The 23,743-nt window shown below is 41.1% G+C and overlaps 1 protein-coding gene across 1 annotated transcript in view; it reads right to left on the bottom strand.

Moving 5' to 3' along the window:
• Positions 1-9,649: 9,649 nt before the first annotated feature.
• The window catches only part of URB1 (URB1 ribosome biogenesis factor), a 100,130-nt gene continuing 86,036 nt past the window's right edge, over positions 9,650-23,743 (bottom strand). The window contains exons 37-39 of the mRNA XM_089688935.1: positions 21,548-21,789; positions 15,106-15,720; positions 9,650-10,707 (exon numbers count right to left, since the gene is read on the bottom strand). Coding sequence (XP_089545061.1) covers positions 10,490-10,707; positions 15,106-15,720; positions 21,548-21,789 — 1,075 coding nt within the window. The 3' untranslated portion in view covers positions 9,650-10,489. The remainder of the gene's footprint in view (positions 10,708-15,105; positions 15,721-21,547; positions 21,790-23,743) is intronic.

Genomic DNA, 23,743 nt, shown 5'->3' with positions numbered 1-23,743 from the left:
GTCCCAACTTCATGTATTTGTTTCATGTGGAAGTTACCTAGCATTCTTCAGCTTCTTTTGGTCTAACGCAGACACTATGGTACATGAACACATTATACAGTGGTCTGAAGTGTGTGGACTGTACCCCAGGTTCACACCTAAGCGTTTTGCAGAAACGCAGTACAGTCCATTTAACATGATTTCCTATGGGACATCTTCACATCTCCGCGTTTTCACTCAGTGCGTTTTTTGGAAAGGGTCAGGGACTTTAATTTTAATGCAAAAAGTTTAATTTTTTATTCTATAGACTTGAATGGAAATGCTGCAGAAAAGCATGTCCTGCGTTTTAAATCTGCCTAGCAACAAGGGAAAAAAACGCAAACCGAGGCAAAAACACAATGCAGAAACGGCTCAAACGCAACCTGCATGGGTGTGAACCTAGCCTTAGTGGACTTGTGATGTGCCAGTATGAAGCTCAGTGAAGGTGCAGAGGAGACAGATGCAATATACAAGGTGAGGTATGTGCTCCTGCACCGCCGACAGTTGAGGGGCATTAATGGCTTGCTTTTCTAGCCCTGCTCCAGAGTTCCATGGATTGTGCAGGAGAAACTTTCAGTGCTGGATGACGTTATTGGTCATGCTCCAAAAGATAAGGGGTGGGACACTATCTGCATTAGTTTTTAATGCAATTTGGTCAAAGTGAAAGCCAGCAGCCCATGAAATATTGTTCTTAGCTCCAGCAGCCTTTGCCAAGCCACAGACGTGCAATTTTCTTTTCTTTCCACCTGTGGAGGAAGGAAAGAAAATCTAATCAATTCCCCCATCAACAGTGTTGATAAGGGAATCCTGCCCACAGCACTATTGTGTTCTGCCGGTGGGGAGTCTTCTTGGGCATCAGAATACAGTGATTACTGCTAGGGGGTATAGCCGCAGGCAGTAACTGCATGAACAAAAAAAATCGACAGGATGGTTGTTCCTAGTTGATTGATGGATCGACTTGGGTACAACCAGCCTGTCTATAGATGGATCGAATCTCATCTGGTCCCTGCTGAACCAGCCAAAATTCGATCAATCTATGGCCAGCTTTAGCCATCACAATCTTCAGTGTATTTTGGCACTCCCAGAGATCTGCTTCACTGTATCATGTGGAAGAGGGATATTCACCAGCAAGCCTCTGTGCAGCACATCTTTAAAGTGAACCTATACACTCATCAGCCACTTTATTAGGTACACCTGTTCAATTACTAATCAGCCAATCACATGGCAGAAATGCAATGCATTTAGGCATGTAGACACAGTGAAGAGCATCAGAATGGGGAAAAAAAGGGGATTTACGTAACTTTGAACGTGGCGTGGTTGTTGGTGCCAGACAGGCTGGTCTGAGTATTTCAAAAACTGCTGATCTACTGGGATTTAACGCACAAACATCTCTAGGGTTTACAGAGGATGGTCCGAAAATATCCAGTGAGCAGCACTTGTCGCCAAACATGCCTTGTTGAGGTCAGAAGAGAATGGGCAGACTGGTTACTGGGACATTGAAAAGGTAGGGTTAGAATTTGGGGTAAACATGAAAGCATGGATCCATTCTGCCTTGTATCAACGGTTCAGGCTGGTGGTGGTGATGTAATGATAGGTGTACCTAATAAAGTGGCCAGTGAGTGTATATTGCCCATGCAGGTTGAAGAAACAGGTTCACTCTAATGGCAGCAGCACCTGCAGCACATTCTCACCTTGGCTTTGTTTTTTTTCCCTGCCATACTGTTCAACCAATGGGAGTGAAGGACAATATCCAATGACAATACTGGTGATTGGTCAAGGAGTGCTGTCACATGGAGGTGGACTTCAGCTGCTCTACAAGCTGCAAGTCACATCCTGCAGCTTATAACGGTCTAAGGCTGGTCATACATGCTTTGAGTTCTCTCATTCAGGGTGGATGGAGGAATCCCTTGCTGCCTATTGTATTCTGACAGCCACCGACTCCCATGGCTGTCTGAATACCTGAACAGTGACTGCATCTGATAGGAATGCAGTCACGGTTTGACTGACAAATTTCCATCAATTTTCAATCAAAGTATGTTGAGATGGATTGTACTGAATTGCCCTGTCAGTACAATCCATCTCAACATACTTTGATTGAAAATTGATGGAAAATTGTCAGGGCAATTCAGCAGGACAGCTAAAATACAAGCTGTGTATGGATAGCATAACTTTTCTCATTCTTTGTGGCAAAAAAAAGGGGGGGGAGGTGGTAAGTAAAAAGTTAGTTGAGTCAGGATTAAAGTAAACCAATTGCTTTGCCCTGCACTGGAAAATCACAGAGCCACTTTACATTTGTCTCCTCATTTAGGAGCTTTTGTTTTAAACACATTTACAAAATGTGCAGCTTTATGAATTTTGTGATTTTATTGGCAATGCACAGCTTTCAAATACCCACCAGAGCGATCCTTCGCAGTGGCCGTTAATGCTAAAATGATAGTTTAGGTGTTCCCAACCCCTGCCGCCAATCTTGTATATAAGGCACCAAAGTACATCATGCAGAGCTCTGGATGTATCTGAAACTTACAGTAATCAACATAATTTGCAAGTTGGCATAATACATGATATTTCAATTGGTTTTAATTTTTCCATCTTAAAGCAAAGTTCCACTGAAAAATAAAATTGTCTCCAGGTAAACTGTGCACGCTACAAGGATTTTAGCAAACTTTATTTTAGATCATTATCTACTTTCTTCTCTTAGATTTGAGGGAGACCTTGCCTGCACTTTCAAAAACTAACTGCTAAGTGGTGAGCTCTGCCTACGTTATATCTAAAGAGGCTCAGGGGTTATTTACTAAACTGGAGAGCGCACAATCTGGTGCAGCTCTGCACAGAAACCAATCAGCATCCAGTTTTTTTTTTTTCCAAAGCTTAATTGAACAGGCTGAAGTAAGAAGCTGATTGGATGCAATGCACAGCTGCACCAGACTTTGCACCCTCCAGCTTTAGTAAATCAATCCCTTAGCATTGTAATAAGAAACGTTGCTGCACCAGCATCCCTTTGGATGCGCTAGGCTCGTAGCCTCCCTGGCGGTATTCCCGAGTGTAGCTCGGGGTAAAGTTTCAGTACCACAAGCGGTAACCCCGAGCTACACTCAGGCTTACCATGCGGCGCTGCTCCGGGATCCCTCGATCATTTACCTTGAAATGTCCTCCGGCCGATGCCGGCATCTGTCTTCTGGGTTCCATTCCCTGCGAATTCGGGACGTATGGGGGACAGAACGGTGGGAAATTTGAAAATGACAAAAAGTGACATTCACTAAATACACTAAAATAACATAGTAAAACATTACTGTATCAAACCATTTCACATACATTTGTCCCGAGTGCTTTGTCCTGCGCCCTGCCTGCATTTTTACTGTTCTTTCTGCCTGGAAACTGAAAAACGTCCATGGCGTCCAAAAAGCGTCCCTTTAGGTCCAAATCGGTTTTAGACCGGCTAGAGAACAGCGATAGTAAATTAGAACCACTTGCAGAATTGAGTGATGATTTGTGGAGAAATTTGTCATCAGACACTGAAAACGATTTTGCGACTTTGCTCAGTGATGTGCAAAATTTCAGTGTTTTTGCCCATGGTAGTAGTTGGCGTCTGACTGACTGTGGGGTTGACAGGTGCTTTTAACCACCTTCCGCCCGCCATATAGTACAATGATGGGCGCAAGGTGGTTCTCTCGTTCTGATAGGACGTGTCCTTCCATTCTCACCGCGCGAGCGAGCAGCGCGGCGATCGCCGGTGTGCTGTGTCCCTCGGACACAGCGGATCACGGAAAGAGCCGAAGATATCGGCTCTGTCATGTGATCAGCTGTGTCCAATCACAGCTGATCACGTGTAAACACGGAAATGCCGGTTATCGGCATTTCTCTCCTCTCGAGCTGTCATGCTGACATCTCGAGAGGAGAGGAGAGGAGAGCCGGTAATCGGCTTTCTGCGGAGGGGACATGTACACTGATCATCAGGGCACTGATGATCAGTGTGCCCTGATGATCAGTGTGGCCCCAGAAGTGCCACCTGTCAGTGTCCATCAGTGCCAGCAGTCAGTGCTCATCAGTGCCACATATCAGTGCACACCAGTGCACATCAATGCCACATATCAGTGCCCATCTGAGCTGCCTTTCAATGTCACCCATCAGTGCCAGTCAGTGCCACCTATCAATGCCAATCAGTGCCACCTATCAGTGCCAGTCAGTGCCGCCTAACAGTGCCAGTCAGTGCTGCCTATCAGTGCCATATATCAGTGCTGCCTTTCAGTGCCCATCAGTGATGCCTGCCAATGCCCATCAGTGCAACCTACCAGTGCCTCATTAGTGCAGCCTATCAGTAACCATCACTGCAGCCTCATTAGCGCACATCAGTGAAGGAGAAAAATCGCTTATTTACATAACTGTATAACAAAAACTAAGACAAAACTTTTTTTTTTCAAAATTTTCAGTGGTTTTTGGTTTAAGAAAAAATAAAAATCCCAGAGGTGATTAAATACCACCAAAATAAAGCTCTGTCTAAAAAAAATGATAAAAATTTCATATGGGTACAGTGTTGCATGACCGCGCAATTGTCATTCAAAGTGTGACAGCGCTGAAAGCTGGAAATTGGCCTGGGCAGGAAGGGGGTATAAGTGCCCTGTAGGCTAGTGGTTAAAGAGCTCAGACAGGTGCTACTAAGTTAGATTAATGGGTGGAGTAGAGGTGGACTTTTTAAAGACACAGTAACAGGTCTTTGAGAGCCAGAATTCTTGCTGTTTCTTAGGTGTTCAAATACTTATGTTCAGCAGTGCAAGACAAATAAATTCTTTAAAAATCATACAATGGGATTTCCTGAATTTTTTTTTTTTTAAATTCTGTCTCTCAGAGTGAGAATGTACCTACAATGTGAATTCCAGACCCCTCCATGATTTCTAAGTGGGAGAACCTGCAAAATCGCAGGGTGTTCAAATACGTGTGTGTGTGTGTGGTTTTGCACAGCCCTGCCGCCCTGTAGCAGTAGTTCTGCTATAGGGCAATCGAGAAGTGGTTAAAGGAAAACTATACCAATAGAAATATGGAGGCTGTCATGACTGACTTGGTTTTGAAATGTTAGGTTCCTGACCACCTTTACCCTCAATACTTTCTAAAGCTGGGTACATACTGATCGAATATGGCTCAGCAGGAACCGGCTGACTTCCGGTCAGTGTGTACAGCTGTCTGCTCAACAAAAGCCAGTTTAAAGTGGTACTGTTGTACTGTTGTGGGTTTAGTAACACTTTACTGACCAGCTTATGTTGAAGAGATATGCTGGAAAACCAGGATTTGATCAGAACAAGCATGCAGCTAGTAAAGTCAAAGAAAATAAGAACACCTTGCCTGAATACTTAGCAGTAATAAAGCCTTTGCATTAACATAACAGCCATGCAACTAGCAGCAATGGCAGCCTATTTCCTTTAGACTGTATGCAGACTGCTTTGGAAAAGCAATGAGCTAATGCTATGAGAAGGGGGGGTAAAGACTGAGGAGTTCTGAATGCAGACTACTGTGGCCATGGTTACAAAAAAAAAAAAATGTTTTTGGCAGTTTTAGCTGCAGCCAGAAATACAGAGGATTTATTTTAAATAAATCTGAACTCAATGCAAACTGCTAAATAAACAGATAAAATTCGTATAAGGGAGAGAATGCCAAAGGAACAATTCTAATATTCACACAGCCCAGCCCTATCCAGCAAACCATGAGACCTGATTTTTCTCTGCTGCAGTTCAGAAAAGCGTAAAGGTCTTGCCCCACCCACAGCATGGGACTGGGCAGGGAAAGAAGCAGAAAGCTGATGAGCACATCTCTGTCACTTTGTTCTCTTCACCTGTCAACATGCTGGAATATGATCACTACAGCACGGTTGACCGTTCTCCATGTACCGCTGCTCTTTCTCCCAGTCTGCTGAACGTGGACTGCAAGAGGCCAATACCAAATCAAATACAGGTACTTACATTGCTTGAATGAAGAAAACACATAATGTAATGAATACAGAGCTGCATTAATTTGTGTTTTTATATCCTCCAGGAGTTGAGGTTTAGTTACAAAACAAACGGCACTGTGTAGTAATAAAATGGAAGCGGAAGAGCGATCACATGGACCAGTCCAACTGACAGTGACAGTTTGGGAGTTCACTGTGGGGGAAACCAAAGATTTCATATTAATTCCATTCACTGAAGCATCTCTATAATCAGATCCCTGCTCTGAACAATGGCACAATGATTCTCCTCTTTAGTGACAGTCCTTACACATACATGCAGAAGGAGTATCAGTCTGTATAAAATACAAATACAAAAATAGAACACAGAGGTATAAAAATATCTACCAACTTGTTAGACAACAGAAGGTTTTATAACCCGATGTCCATGTCTTAAGTTATAAAAATACACCTTACACTATACAGAATGTCTGTTTACTGAACACGTCACACTACAGACCAGGGCAAGGCGACCTTGGCAATTCAGCTGCTGTGGTACATTTCCCATGAGGCATTGCAAGATGATGCCGCTGGCATGACTCCGAGAGGCAGAGGCATGATGGAATTTGTAGTTTCACCAAAGCTGGAGTGCCGAGGATGCCTACCCGTGGTGTAGGCCATGGGTAAGGGGCTTCTGCTTACTCTCAGCATCCTCTAATGCAGTGGTTCTCAACCTGGGGGTGGAACGACCCTTTCACAGGCGTCCCCTAAGACCATCAGAAAACACATATTTCCGATGTGTAAAGAGCAGCTACTGTGTAGAAAGCAGCTGCTGTGTTGAAAGCAGCAGTATTGGAGGTAAAACGACACTCATGAATTATAATTACTGGGTAAATAATTTTATGGTTGGGGGTCACCACAACATGAGGAACTGTATTAAAGGGTCACGGCATTAGGAAGGTTGAGAACCACTGCTCTAATGCTACCTATAACAGCATCTCTGCAGAAATTTAGAACCAATTTGCCCAACGTATTATACTTAATCAGTTGCCTGACTAAATTCCTAATCATACATGCAGGGGTGGACTGACCATTTGGAAACTCGGGCACTGCCCGAGGTCAGTAGGGGGCCCCATGAGATGCATATATACTATAGGTAGTTATTAAGAGGTTGTTAATTAAGTTATCGTGTCACCCAATGTTTGGTTTCCATTCAGTAGCCAAAAAAGGCATTCAAAAAAGGGGGGTTTGTGAAAAGAGATTCACAGAAAAGCGGCTACATTATGAACAGACCGTGACACTCAGAAAATTTTCCAAAAATTATGCTTTATTACACAGATATAAATATGACATATGGGCATTCGCCCTGGTTTACCATCACCTCAGTATGAGACAATAACACACAGACCTAAAACCATATAAAATGACATCAAGACCGGTCTAAATGTATGTGCAACAGAAAAAGTGACAGCAAGAGTCTAATATCTCTGTAGTACAAACACATAGGTAAACACTTCCCTAAAGAGGTGTATCCAAAAATTATACCATAGGTATACCATAATATTGAATAATGAATTTACACCAATATCATAATGGTGAATCCCAAACAGGGAATCCAAAAATTATACTATGGATATACGTATATCACATGTATGAAATGCAGTAAGCACAATAAGCGTGAAGAGGGGAACAGTAAGCCTCAGGCCTGTTTGGAAAAAGACATAAATGTCAAATATATGATGCAATACATTCCTGTGCCGGCACACGTGGTTGGGGCCCGTTCATCTGTAATGTAAACAGCTGTGTCATAAAGCTCTTGAATGGAAATAAGCCCCATTTATTCCCAGGATGGGAGAAAAGGTGCAGATTGCAGCACTCTGCTTGAAATGGTGTCTTCACCACTGTATGTGGACTACACACCACCCTTTGTAGGAAAAGCAAGACATATCCCAAGGAATCTTCTGCCTGTTGAACTATATGCGGTATGCCCTGTATCCTACACAAAGCACCATAATGTCCCCATCCTGTAGTGAAACAAATAATGTGGGAAGTCACTGACAGAGCTTGCACTCAATAAGATATGTAGGTCATATTAATCACAGAGGACCGTATATCTAATGTCCTGTAACAATCCACTCACCACCTGTGCCGTGGATAAAGGGAATGAAAGAGATGTCCTTCATGGATATTGCCAAACACGGCCACAGAGGCCCAGGAACCACCGCTGACATCCGCCGATATACCGCGGGTTCCAGCCCCCTCTCAGCGCCTGTGCTGCTCACGCTTGCCTCATAACATGTGAAGATGGCTTCCTCCTTATGGGTCAGCGTGCGTTCCACCTAGTGCGCATGACCGGAAGTGACGTATCTGACGTATGACGTCATATTGCATCATATATTTGACATTTATGTCTTTTTCCAAACAGGCCTGAGGCTTACTGTTCCCCTCTTCACGCTTATTGTGCTTACTGCATTTCATACATGTGATATACGTATATCCATAGTATAATTTTTGGATTCCCTGTTTGGGATTCACCATTATGATATTGGTGTAAATTCATTATTCAATATTATGGTATACCTATGGTATAATTTTTGGATACACCTCTTTAGGGAAGTGTTTACCTATGTGTTTGTACTACAGAGATATTAGACTCTTGCTGTCACTTTTTCTGTTGCACATACATTTAGACCGGTCTTGATGTCATTTTATATGGTTTTAGGTCTGTGTGTTATTGTCTCATACTGAGGTGATGGTAAACCAGGGCGAATGCCCATATGTCATATTTATATCTGTGTAATAAAGCATAATTTTTGGAAAATTTTCTGAGTGTCACGGTCTGTTCATAATGTAGCCGCTTTTCTGTGAATCTCTTTTCACAAACCCCCCTTTTTTGAAGGCCCCATGAGATGCCCCTGGTACCTTTTTCATAGGCTTTTTGAGTTTGGGCAAGGACACAGGGGCCCCATGAGTTGTCAGTCCGCCCCTGCAAACATGTGCTTGCCCGTCATTGGTTTTATGTAAATTGGGATGCTGAATTTAAAAAGGTGTGAGAAACTTAGTGAAGGCTTAACCACTTCCTGTCTGGCCCATGTAGAAAACGCTGAAGAAGCGGATGGACATTTCTAAACGTCTTCCCCGCATCCATTGCCTGTGTATGCTCCCTGGGAGCATGCGGCACCTCAATCAAACACAGATTGCTGTACGGAACCTCTGTGTGAGGTCCCGATTCATGTGATCTCCGATTGGCCAATCAGTGATCACATGAATAGTAGTAAACAAGATGTCACTTCCTAACATCATTGATTACTACTTGTGAAATCTGTGAATGATCACAGAGATCACATGGTACAAGGCTATTCACAACAGCCTTGTACCATGTGACAAGCTGTGACCAATCACAGCTCTCACAGCATTTCTCAATGGCTGCAGGAATACAGCCAGAGAGAAGGAGAAACGATTGCTTTTACAGCCTTTATGGGTGTAAAAGCAATCAGTGGAAAAAAATAAATAAATCATCATCCCCCACAAGTAGTACAGTGTCACTATGGTGACACTGTACTGCTAGGGTGACAGTATTTTAAAAAAAAAAAATATTATAATATAAAAAAAAAAATAAAAATGTAAAAAAAGTTTTTGAAAAATTATACGTTTTGGTTATAAACTAACTTGGGAAATTTTTTTGTGCTAAAAAGATAGATGAATACATTTTGGCCAAGATTTATGAAGAAAGATCATTTATTTGCACAATTTTATAAGAAACACTTTTTTTTCAAAATGTTTGGACTTTTTCATTTATATAGCAAAAAAAGTTCCCAGTGGCGAATAAATACCACCAAAATAAAGTTTTATCTGTCTCAAAAAAATGCTAAAAAATTCATATGGGTACAGTGTTGCATGACCGCGCAATTGTCATTCAAAGTGTGATAGCACTGAAAGCTGAAAAGGGGGTGAAAGTATCTGGACTTGAAGTGGTTAAAGAATAAATAAACACAACATATCTCATATTCCTGATATGTGCCTGCTGTACCATATATGAAAAACTATCCTGTTCCCTTTGTATTGCTTCCTTTGTGTGAAATCCCTGGTGTTCCTCCCAGTCCCTCTGCTTTCCTATTAAAAACTGACCACAATAGGCAGGAGTGCACAGTACAGTCAAGTTCTCCAGCTGTGCTCTTCCCCAATGATCAGCCATAATCTGGCATGCCCCCCCACACAGCCATTCACTGGGAAGGTCAGTGTGCTGTTTCTCCTCCTCCTGCTTTTATACAGCTGCGAATAGAGGGAATGTGATAACGTATTAAAAAAAATGGGGGGAAATTGTTTGTTTTTTTCTTATATCTATATACAAATGTTTTGTCTTTCATTTCTATTTTAAACTGAATGGGTTGTTTTACATGGTGAGGGTTTATGTATACATTAAAAGAGAACACAGAACCAAGCCCAATACTCTTGTCACAAGTTCCCAGAGCCATACTGGTTCAGGGCTTAGAATTCTGGGTGAACCTCTCACGTTTACAATAAACAAGGTCTACATTCAAGGAAGGCACACAACAGACATCAACTCTTCGGAATGGCAGCAGAAATGTCTCTACAGAGGGACACCATGGCCTCCTGGTCCTCCTTCCTCTTCTTTCGGGGGCTCTTTATTTTCGAGCTTGAACTGTCCTTGCCGGCTCCTTTACAAACCATTTTCACATAAGTGTTAAACATAACAGGTGATTTCGCTCCCAGCCACATATCGCCGATGTACAGAGATGCCAAGAAACTGGCGGCAGCTGTAGGAGGAATAATGAGATATCAGATTATTAAAAGATTCTAGAAATGTACAATCTGTTTTATATGGTTTATATATAACTTTCATCAACATGGCATGACAGCCCCTTCTTCTAAAACAAATATGCAGACAGATGTTTCGATGTGCGCTTTTTATATATGCTTTGATCACTTCTATGACCTCCACTGAACAGTCATATAAAAATGTCTGAATACTGCAGTTCAAATTATATACCGTGCTTTAAAAAAGTATTCATACCCCTTGAAATTTTCCACATTTTGTCATGTGCAGTGTTAGTTTTCCACCACACATAGCATTTTGCTTTTAGACCAAAAAGTTCAAATTTGGTCTCATCTGACCAGAGCACCTTCTTCCACGTTTGCTGTGTCCCCCACATGACTTCTCGCAAACTACAAACGGGACTTCTTATGGCTTTCTTTCAACAATGGCTTTCTTCTTGCCACTCTTCCATAAAGGCCAGATTTGTGGAGTGCACGACTAATAGTTGTCCTGTGGACAGATTCTTCCACCTGAGCTGTGGATCTCTGCAGCTCCTCCAGAGTTACCATGGGCCTCTTGGCTGCTTCTCTGATTAATGCTCTCCTTTCCCGGCCTGGCAGTTTAGTGCCATACACTTTCCCTTTTTGGATGATGGATTGAACAGTGCTCTGTGAGATGTTCAAAGCTTGGGATATTATTTAATAACCTAACCCTGCTGTAAACTTATCCACAACTTGATCCCTGACCTGTCTGGTGTGTTCCTTGGCCTTCATGATGCTGTTTGTTCACTAATGTTCTCTACCAACCTCTGAGGGCTTCACAGAACAGCTGTTTTTATACTGAGATTAAAATTACACACAGCTGGACTCTATTTACTAATTAGGTGACTTCTGAAGACAATTGGTTCCACTAGATTTTAGTTAGGGGTATCAGAGTAAAGGGGGCTGAATATAAATGCATGCCACACTTTTCAGATATTTGTTTGTAAAAAAAAACTTGAAAACCATTTGTCACTTTCCTTCCATTTCACAACCACAAAGTGGTTGGTCTATCACATAAAATTTCAATAACATACATTTGTGTTTTTCGTTGTAACATGACAAAATGTGGAAAATTTCAAGGGATATGAATACTTTTTCAAGGCACTGTAACTGCATATTATCATGTAGATCTGCAAATTTTAATGCATTACTGATTTGAAATAAAAAAAAAAAAAGTTTTCACGGACACAATACATACAACAGGCTCCAGTCAAAACTGAAAAAGTATTGTAACACATAAAGGGAGAACAGCTGACCAGCTCAAGGCTTCTGTTTTTGTACAGACATTGCTGTAGCATACCACTCAATGCAAATTAAAGTGGTTCCAAAGCCTAAATATTTTTTACCTTAATACATTCCTTGATTTAAGGTAAAAAATATTTAGGCAGTGGTGTACCCCCTTACCCCCTTTTTACTTACCTGAGCCCTCATTTGATCCAGAGCTGTGCACATCTGCAGCTCTTCACTCCCTGGCCTCACAGGCTTTGCTGAGGCCGCAAAAACCATTGGCACCTGCTGCTGTCAATCAAAGCCAGTGACAAAGGAGTGGGACGAGTCAATGGACACAGACACTAGTGCTTGGGAGCCATCCCGCACAAATGCCCCCATAGAATGTGGTTTTCTATGGGGGCACTCACTGGAGGGAAGGAAACAGAAGCGCAGGTGGGGGACATGAGAAGAGGAGGTTCAGAGCTGCTCTGGGCAATTCCATCAGGTGAGTATTAACCCGTTATTTAAAAAAAAAAAAAAAAAAAGCATGTTCAATAACTAACTCTGTCTGGTGGTCTGGGAATGCCTTTCCTTTCTCTTACCTGTTCATAGTGCAGGAAAAGGTACTCCAAAACACACCCCTCCTTGTTTTGATGATGTTCCAAAATGTCAACACTTTATCACTGCCATCAACCAGGTGGCTGCCTGTCTGCAATATTTTGAGTCACAGACCAGGCACAATCATAGAGCCCGTGTAGTCAGAACACCGAAATTATTTTTATTATTATTTTAATTAATAATTATTAATTAAAATTATTAATTAAAAAATTATAAAATTATTCATTAATAATTTTTTTTTTCTAGGTCAGTAGCTGAAAATGTACTAAAGCCATCAGTATGACAGCTAGGCAACTAACATTTGTATCTTTATTTTAAAAAAAAAACAAAAGCTGTGTTTGTACACACAGTGAAGGAGAGCACTTTCATTGCTATACAACCCACACTTTGGGAAACACTCACATTAAAGGACAAGCTTACATTTTGAACATGTTACACCCATACTTAGGGTGTAACATGTTCCGCAGCCCCCCCTTCCCTCCAAGAGACAGTGGGTAGGGTTCTTCTTCCCCGCAACTGATGTCTCATTTGAAATTAGTGCTGCTGTCATTCATTTACAGGGATCTGTGAATAAACTACAAGTCCCATCTGTCACTGCAGCAGAAGGACTTTTAGCTTCAATGGCCTATAAGTGGACTGATCAGTCCATTTGCACTCCCTCCAGCTTTCTAACTGAAAACCCGCACAGAGGTAAGGGCAGAGATATGGAGGGAGAGTGTGCTGCAGAATGACATTGCACCCATCCCAGTGTTAAAAAAATAATACACTTTTTTTTTACCTGTAACTCTTTTTGTTTAAGGTGAAGCCTTTAAAGCCGCTCTCTTTTTTCTTTTATTTCAATAATTAAGTGCCTGGGCTTTTTAAGAATAAAATAAAGCAGCTCTTGCTGCTATACCCATCTTGTCCCCAGTGTTGTCCTCCACAGAAATGCTGCTGCTCCACTGCTGGTCCTCTTCCAGGTTGAATGATGGCCTGTGAGCCTACATGGACACACCCTGGGGAGCATCACCACCTCAGCCTGGGCTCATAGTTCAATACTAAGGAAAGTAGCACTGATATTATGACATCAGCATCATTCTCTCTGCAATATTGAAAACTGCCTACGGTCAGTACAGAGAAAAGAGGATGTCGTGCCACCTGCCAAAAGACCCACCTGGAAAAAGGTATGCATGAAGGAAATTTAAAAAAAAACAGGTGTGGAAGGCCTTCTCAAATAAGTGAAGTATTGCTTTAACCACCTGCCAACCGCCTCCCATAGGAGAATGGCTGCAGAGTGGCTCCCCTCTGCTGGATCACGTACGTCCGGGTAGAGGGCGCTCCGGCTGTGCCATGATTAGTCGCAGCACAAGCCGATCAGTGGGTGCCGGCCAACGACTGATTACCAGCAACCGCTGATCGGCAAGGAGAAAGATAGGGCAGAGCTCTGTCAATGTTAACAATTCAGAGCTCTGTCCTGTCAGCGGGGGTGTGCCGGTTGTTTCTCTGCAAAGCAGGGAAATAAAAACCGGCACATCCCTTAGTGAAAGCACCTCACGATACCATATATATATATAAATATACACACACATATATGCACACACAGATAGATTGATTATAGAGAGAGAGATAGATCTATATATGTTAGCTAGTGTCATTAGTACAGTGACAGTGTATATTTTTAGCACTGATTACTGTAATAGTGTCACTGGCTCCCACAGAGTGTCAGATTGCCCGCAATACTATTGCAGTCCCACTATAATTCGCTGATTGGCGCCATTACCAGTAAAAAATAAATAAATCTTGTATATATACTCACACACAACAGTTTGTAGACGCTATGACCTTCGTGCAAACCAATCAATATACACTTATTGAGATTTTAGTTTTACCAATATGTAGCAGAATACATATTGGCCTAAATTTATGAAGAAACTAGAGTTTTGGGCATTTTGTATTGGATATGTTTTATAGCAAAAAGTAAAAAAAATTGTTTGTTTTTTTAAATTTGGTCTTTAATTTTTTACACAAAAATTATACTCAGTAGTGATCAAACACCACCAAAAAACAGCTGTATTTGTGTGAAAAAAATGATATAAATTTCATTTGCGTACAGCGTTGCATGACCATGCAATCGTCAGTTTAAATAACGCAGTACCAAAAAAGCAAAAAAATGGCCTGGTCATGAAGGGGGGTAAATCTTCTGGAGGTGACGTGGTTAACCCTTTGAGGACCGTAAGGTTTTGGAACGCCAAAAGAATCAATTTTTTTGTTTTTAAAGTTCGTACACTTCAGTTGCTGTAACTAAGCCATTTCATGAAATAATTGACAAAAAGCTAGATCCATTTGTTGTTTGTTGATAAGAACTAATATTTTGACTCAAACCATAAAAAAAAAAAAAGAGTTTTAAGTTCTTAATCAGATGATACACGCAATTACAAACATGGGACAAATACGTCCCTTGGTCCTCAAAGGGTTAAGCAACATGCCAAGGAGCAGGGATCTTCTAATAGTTAGCCAAAACATATTCTAAAGTAATGCATCCTATTACCTACCTTTCTGTGAGTCATTTGAATGGTCGCCAGAGAGCAGACAGAGATCCTTCACAGCTTGAGAAGTGTCACCGTTCTCATTTTGAGCCTCAATGAGGTTGATCATGACCCGGTTAGCTATACTCAGCAGTTCTAGGCCAGAATCCGGGTCACTGCAGATTCTGTAGTATAGTTTATAGAGGGTACTTTGCCATACACCATCTCTTAGCAGCTCCTGCACCACCCGGGAGTGGGGTATGATGCAGCTCTTCAGCCAGTTAAGAGATTGTTTGAGATCACACGTGTTTAGTAAAACTTGACCTTCTACTTTTATTATCCACTTGGCTACCAGACAGGCAGTAGCGCACACTAGCGCACCACTATTTGTTCTCTTTTCTGGCATTGCATCCTCTGCGGTGGCCCCTTTTTCCTCATTTGGATCTTCTCCTGTCTCTTGGGTAGGGTTGTAGGGATGGTTTGGTAAATTGGGTTTCCAGTACATCAATATAGATTTGACATAAGTCTTGGACTCCTCTAGATGGGACGTATGCTGCTGTTCCAGGATTTCCTGCTGTGCAGCCTCAACTCTCTTCCTTAGATGCCTAGGGACTGGCTGTCTGAATTTCTCTTTAATGGTACCTGAGAAATAGATAAAAAATAAAGAATTACTTGCAGCAAACTTTTCAAAATGAGTTTTTCCTCAATTTACTGTCCTGGCTTAAAGCCCACAAGCCTCTATGCCATCTCTGGATTTCCTCTACCATCTGAGCACTGGTTCTCCAAAATGCCCAAATAATGAGGTAGAAACCAATAATGAAAAGAGCAGCAAACCTAAATGCCATCAACAACCACAGAAATATAGATGACCTTCCCACCCACAACTCCTCTCATGCCACCCAAACATTATAGCAACTTAAGTAGGTTAGATTGTGATAGGCTGCCACTCAGATCCTCACTGCAAAACCAATTACACCCACAACATGATATACTTTCAGTTGCCACATAAAAACACACAAGACTTACAGTGATTGTAAACCTCTGGCATGAAATATGAACAAAGTACATCCCTCTATATTGATTACTTGTCTCAATCTCAATGGCACTAAGTGCCATTTCTGTCTGCTGCTTCATCCCTCTGCTAACAGCATGAATCACTTCTGACAAATTTTCCTGACACCAAGAGGAAAAAGGTGACAGGAGAGAAACCTCCAGCCCACAGCCTGTGATTAACAGCCTCAGCTCTTTTTCTATGTACTCTGTGAAAGGGGGTGTGTCCCTTCCCTCCAATCAGTTCTCAGAGCTCTCCTCACTGTGATCTGCAGAGTGTAACTTCAACTCCCCAGCACATGGTTTCTGAAAGCTCAGACAAGCTGTATAAATTATGCACTTTGAACAGACGTAGAGAAGAGAAGACTGCAGATAAACAGTTGCTTTGAAAATTAGAAATTAATTAACCACTCCAATGCTGGGCAGTTTCACCCCCTTTCTGCCCAGGCCAATTTTTTTCAGACAGATAAGTTTTTTTTGGTTGGTATTTAACCGTTTCAATACCGTGCAATTTTACACCTTCCTGCCCAGGCCATTTTTCAGGTTTCAGCGCTCTCACACTTTGAATGACAATTGTGCGGTCATACAACATTGTACCCAAACTAAAATTTTATTATTTTCTTCACTCACACAACTAGAGCTTCTTCTAGTTTCTTTTGGTGGTATTTAATCACAGCTGGGGTTTTTATTTTTTGCTAAATTAACAAAAAAAGACCAAAAATTTTGAAAAAAACCCACATTTTTCTTTGTTTCTGGTATAAAAGTTTACAAATAAATAATTGTTTATCTGCTACATGTCTTTGGTGAAAATAACCCAAATTAGGATGTATTATTTAGTTTGTAGGAAAGTTATAGAGTTCACAAACTATGGTATAGATCTGATTATTAATCAATCCTGAAGTATTGACAGCCAATCTCATTTCTTGAGGTCCAGGAATGTCAGATCAGTACAGATATCCCCCAAATGACCCCTTTTTGCACAGTAGACAGTCCGACGTACTTCATAAGAGGCATGGCGAGTTTTTTGAAGTTGTATTTTTTTGTCATAATTTTTCGGAAAATGAAAAAATAAAATTATTTTCACTATTTTTTTTTTTACATACTGTCACCAGTGCAGTACAGCGTCATCATATAACTGGCATGGCGGTGAACAGGGACACTGACTGGTGACAGTATGAAAAAAAAAATTTTTTTTTTTTTTTATTATATTTAATTTTTTATTACATTTTTTTAAAGATTTTTTTTCATATTTTACTATGACCAAAGTAGTACAATGTTACCATAGTAACATTGTACTACTTTGGGGAAGTGATCAGTATTTTTTTTTTTTTTTTTACACAATTTGCTTATAGCAAAGAATTACTTTGCTATAAGCAAGCATTTACCTGAATGAAATCGATTCATTCAGTTTTGTTTTTTTTGTTTTTTTGTGCTTAGCTGTGATCTGGTCACAGCTAATCACATGACATGTGCATGTGATTAGCTGTGACCATTCACAGCTAGGCACTAGTATACAATGGATGGCATCATGAATGAAGCCATCCATTGTATACAACTGTCATGTGACCTGCTGTGATTGGTCACAGCAGGTCACATGGTACCAGCAATGGGAGCCGGTACTCAGATCTCTCATCGGCCGTGTCCGAGGTGCACGGCCGGTGACAGATCGCACTGCTGCGCCGCTCTGCATTAGCGCAAACTGCGCATGTGCGGGAGCACGCCAAATGGCGTGCACCCGGAGTGCAGAGACACCTTTGAAGCCGCCAAACGGCCATTGGCCGGGCGGCTAATGGTTCATTTCCACTGGGTTTTTTATGTTTTGCTAAATAAAAGCTCCAAGGAGCAGGGCCCTCCTATCCCTCTTGTATTGAACTGTATTGTTGCTGTATTGTCTCCAGTTATATTGTAAAGCGCTGAGCAAACTGTTGGCGCTATATAAATCCTGTATAATAATAATAAAAGAAGAAAGACCTGAAAATTTTGTAGGGAAAAAAAACAAAAACCTTTTCGTTTCGGTTATAAAATTTAGCAAATACATTTTTCTTCTTTACTGATGTGTGCTGATGAGGCTGCACTGATGGGCACTAATGAGGTGGCACTAATAAGCACTGATAAGCTGCAGTGATGGCCACTGATCATCAGTGTAAACAAATCACAGACAGCCTTGCCAGGTATCGGCTGTCTCTTCCTCACACAGACACAGCGTGTGAGCAAAAGACTGCCAATAACCGTCAAGACAGTTTACGTGTGATCAGATGTGACTGGACACAGCAGATCACATGGCCGCTGTGAATGGCACTTTACTGCGATCTATAATCAGCTGTGACACAGCAGTCACAGAGCACGCCCAATGTGCACCCTAGAGGTACGGGTGCGTTCTGAGAGGACAGCTATAGGCGCCCTTCCAGAACAAACAAACTGGTCTGAAGCCATTTTTCGGCTATAGAGTGGTATTAAAGTGGTTTAATAGAGTTTTCAGTTTGTGGTGCAGATACAGTTAAGTTCTGCTTTAAAGCAAATTATTTTTAAAGTAGAATTTTTTTAGCAGTAAACAGTCCCTGAAACTTATATTACAATTTTGGCAACCATGTTAAAAGGATAAAAAACAAAATAGCAATTAGAAAAGAGGAAAGCATGAAAATTCAGTGAAATGTAAAACTGTCTCCAGCAGTGAAAGATTCCCAGACAGATTTACTGAAAATAGAGCCAATCTTTTTTTAGCTGATTATTTATGGCACTTAAACAGAACATGAAGAAACACATTTAAAGTTTTCTGTTTTTAATTGCTGAATAAATCAATTCAGAAACAATCTTCAGTGTCACTCCACATCCTGTTCACAGCACATGTCCCTCCACATATAGCTAAACCATCTATATTTGGAGCACTAGAGTATAATTTCATCTTACATAATGGAACACACAAACTCCTTACTGCTAGGGTTGTCCGGTTTCAACCATTCAAGACCTCACCCACTACTCCAGGGACAAGGAACCTTGGCATCAATGAGATAGCTATGATGAGACCCAAACCATCCCTTAATGGTAGTTTGTAAAAGAGAACGGCTCATTGCTGGTCTTTAGCAGGAATGGTAATATTCAGCATTACAGCAGAATTTCAATCTAAACCCAACTACTCTTAAAAATGCTCTCTCCCCTCCCTCAATACCTATGCGGATTAACCTGTGCAAGATTTGTATCTATTTGTACCTGCTCTGGTCCGGTCGCATGATCTGGCTGTTGCTGTAGGGGAGACGAGGGACAACCCGACAAAGGATGGGCCACGTGATCTGGCTCCCCTATCTCAGTCAGCAGCAATTGCAGGGGAGAAATGGGACCACCAACAAAGGGTGAGCCATGGGAGCCTATGGGAGACTTCATTGCTACCAGGCATTCCCAGTCATCAAGCTCTCTCTACTCTCCCATGCAGCCACCACAGACTGACATAGGGGATCATATGACTGGAGCAGGCTGAAAATAGGTAAGTATATACATGTTCCTTACACAGGTATGTCAACATAGGTATTAAAGGAGGAGGGGATTTAATTAGAGCATAGGAGGTAGTTTAGAAGCGTTGGTGAAGTAATAAGGATAAATATAGTAAGGAGATTTGGGAAAAGATTAGGAGGTTGTAGTTAAGGTGGGAGGGAAATGGGTGGGGGGGGGTGGGGAGGAGGGAAAGGGGTGGGGGGGTGGGGAGGAGGGAAAGGGGTGGGGGGGTGGGGAGGAGGGAAAGGGGTGGGGGGGTGGGGAGGAGGGAAAGGGGTGGAGGGGGTGGGGGGGGTGGGAAGAAATTGTAATTTATTTTTTTTAAAAAAGGTACTTTTTTGGAAATGTATTGTGTTTTAATAATGTTTGTAAAATAAACCAAATAAAAATATAAATAAAAAAATAAAAAAAATAAAAAAAAGGAGGAGGGGACATTTTTAAAGCAACACAATGCCTCCTCACGCCTGTCAAATGCTCTCTGAAAACCGATCTACTGTGGATTAGCCATGCAAATAAGCACAGGCTTGTGATGATGAAATACAGCGCATCCAGAAAGTATTCACAGCGTTTAACTTTTGCCACATTTTGTTATGTTACAGCCTTATTCCAAAATGGATTAAATTCATTTTTTTCCCTCAACATTCTACAAACAATACATCATAATGACAAAGTGAAAGATGAACGGATGTCTCTGTACATTGCTACATTCATCTTTCCTTTGATCCTGACTAGTCTCCCAGTTCCTGCTGCTGAAAAACATCCCCATAGCATGATCCTGCCACCACCATGCTTCACTGTAGGGATGGTATTGGCCATGTGGTGAACGGTGCCTGGTTTCCTGGCAGATATGACGCTTGGTATTCAGGCCAAAAAGTTCAAATCTTTGTTTCATCAGACCGGAGAGTTTTGTTTCTCATGGTCTGAGAGTCCCTCAGGTGCCTTTTGGCAAACTCCAGGTGGGCTGCCATTTGCCTTTTACTGAGGAGTGGCTTCCGTTTGGCCACTCTATCATACAGGCCTGATTGGTGGAGTGCTGCAAAGATGGTTGTTCTTCCGGAAGGTTCTGAACTCTCCACAGAGAAACGTTGGAGCTCTTCCAGAGTGATCATCGGGTAGTTGGTTACCTCCCTGGCTAAGGCCCTTCTCCCTCGATCGCTCATTTTGGCCGGGTGGCCCACTCTAGAGAGATTCCTGGTGGTTCCAAACTTCTTCCATTTACAGACGATGGAGGCCACTGTGCTCATTGGGACCTTCAATGCTGCAGAAATTTTTCTGTACCCTTCCCCAGATCTGTGTCTTGATACAATCCTGTCTCAGAGGTCTACGGACAATTCCTTGGACTTCATGGCTTGGTTTGTGCTCTGACATGCACTGTTAACTTTGGGACATTTGTATAGACAGGTTTATGCCTTTCCTAATCATATCCAATCAACTGAATTTCCCACAGGTGGACTCCAATCAAGTTGTGGAAACATCTCAAGGATGATCAGTGGGAACAGGATGCACCAGAGCACAATTTTGAGTGTCATGGCAAAGGCTGTGAATACTTATGTACATGTGTTTTTTTTTTTTAAATTTTAATAAATTGCAAAAATGTCAAAACAAACTTCTTTTACGTTGTCATTATGGGGTATTGTTTGTAGAATGTTGAAAAAAAAAATTAATTTAATCCATTTTGGAAAAGGGTGTAACATAACAAAATGTGGCAAAAGTTAAGCGCTGGGAATACTTTCTGGATGTACTGTAAGTTTGAGATGCTTCTGAGATCATTCAGAATGTATGCCACCCATCTTCCCTCATCAATACCACTCATAATACGTTAAACTTACCTGCAGCTCCAACAACTATTACTCTATCTACAATGTATTAGAATGTATAAGCAAGACAAAATAGCAAGGATAAAAAGGAAGATATAAAATGGCCAGTCACTTACTTATGAGTTCTTTGACTTTGTACTCTTTGGCCAGGGAGCAGATTCTCTCCTGCAGATCAAGGTCTTTCTCGATGGTGCTCCACTTGTGCAGCAGGAGCAGAGCATTCTTACTTGAAAACGCTTGTTCATTAACTGCAAACCTGCCCATTTTCTTAAAGGCTTCCAACACCCGTGAACGGTACTGCAAAATGGAGCTCAAGGTATGGAAATACTGGCGGAGATGGAGGCCATCTAAATTTGTTCTGTGGTGAAAGAAAATAAAAACAAAAAGATACAGTGTCACAATGCTCCTTGTGCTTCTAATTGACCTCAAATATAAAACAAGCATGCAAATGGGGCTCAATGAACAAGAAATGGCCCAATTTCTTTTATGTTCATAAAAAGATAACCTCAAGATTTTAAAAGCCCAACTCAGGCAAAAAACTTTTTTTCAATTTTTGTCCATGGGGACACTTCACCTCATTTGCTGTCCCTGAAAAAAAGCCAACAAGAGACAAAAAAAGTGATAAGGGGATTGTGTCACCAAAATAGGAGACTTATAAAAGTTCTCTGTTGTATTAGAAAATGTGTTTTGCTACAATCTCTCTCTACTGGAGAGATGTTTCCTGAAAGGATGGGAGGGAAATTCTACCCAATGGGGACACAGACTGAAAAAAAAAACACAAAAAAACAAAACGGGTGCAAAACTAAATAAACAGGTTTAAATTTTGGACTAAACAGAAACAAAGAGTGAACCATGCATTATAATAAGACAGGACAGTATCAACACCTCCAACAGCCCTGTACTGAATCAATGGTATGAACACAGAGGTGTTAAAGCTAACATCTTAATGATTTAGACTTTTCATAACTTTAAAAGGCCAGCTCTGGAAGCATGATGGTGTCCTTGCTTCACACCATCATAACATTCCCCCTGTGATGCCATTAAATGCTTCACACTTTTGGTGTGTGAAAAGAACTGTGAAAGAGAGGCCTCCCCAAACTCAAGGATGCCTACATATTCCTTCATCCTTCACCAGTCTAGACAATATCCTATATTATTTAAATAAAGGAATGCGCTAAAACCACAAACTATTCCTAATTTAGTGTAGAAACATTAGTGCAAAAGATATATATCTATTCTCAATTAATATAAAAAAATATCAAAATTATGTTCAAAACTATTTTTAGTGCATAAGTAATTTAAATAATTAAATTTGTGAATATATAAAAAAAATGTCCAATTCAGAATTTCTTCAAATGTCCAAACAAATCCTTTTCAAATTCAGGTGCTCTCAAAGAAATTGTGCAAAAATCCACCACCAAAGTAAAGTTGGGTAACTCACCAGAGCTCCATGCTGATCAATCTCTAGATCAGCAAAAAACAATTTTTGCTCTGGGAGCAGATGCAATGAATCAACTTCTCAGGTGTGATGATCAATAGCTACACAATCATCCATAAGGTAGGTATCCACCACTCAATATAATGGTTCCAGGAGCATTATATCACTCTCTCTTTTTATATCTCTCCACCGCCCCTTGAAGACGTCATTCATGACGAAACTAGTAGGGCTTTCTGGATGCTGACGTCTGTGGAGAGGATTGAGTCACGAGCGCTGTAGTGAGTGTACGGGGAACAGGAGACTGTTATACCATTTGCTGTTTTATGCTGTTATACTGGTGTCGGTGAAGACACCCTTTTTGTGAGTGTAAATCTTTATTAAATTGTTGGATACTTTTATAAAAAAACTGGCTGCACCATGATTTTCTCTTTCATTCCCAAACATGACCTCGGTGGAGAGATATAAAAAAAGAGAGTGATATAATGCTCCTGGAACCACTATATTGAGTGGTGGATACCTACCTTATGGATGATTGTGTAGCTATTGATCATCACACCTGAGAAGTTGATTTATTGCATCTGCTCCCAGAGCAAAAAGCGTTTTTTGCTGATCTAGAGATTGATCAGCATGGAGCTCTGGTGAGTTACCCAACTTTACTTTGGTGGTGGATTTTGGCACAATTTCTTTGAGAGCACCTGAATTTGAAAAGGATTTGTTTGGACATTTGAAGAAATTCTGAATTGGACATTTTTTTATATATTCACAAATTTAATTATTTAAATTACTTATGCACTAAAAAATAGTTTTGCACATAATTTTGATATTTTTTGATATTAATTGAGAATAGATATATATATATATATCTTTTGCACTA

Source organism: Staurois parvus, unplaced genomic scaffold, assembly GCF_062004578.1.
Source record: "Staurois parvus isolate SC_StPar_1 unplaced genomic scaffold, SC_StPar_1.0 ptg000461l, whole genome shotgun sequence".
NCBI lineage: Eukaryota > Metazoa > Chordata > Amphibia > Anura > Ranidae > Staurois > Staurois parvus.
Note: the sequence above shows the minus strand (reverse complement) of the source record. Positions and strands in the feature narration are given on the sequence as shown.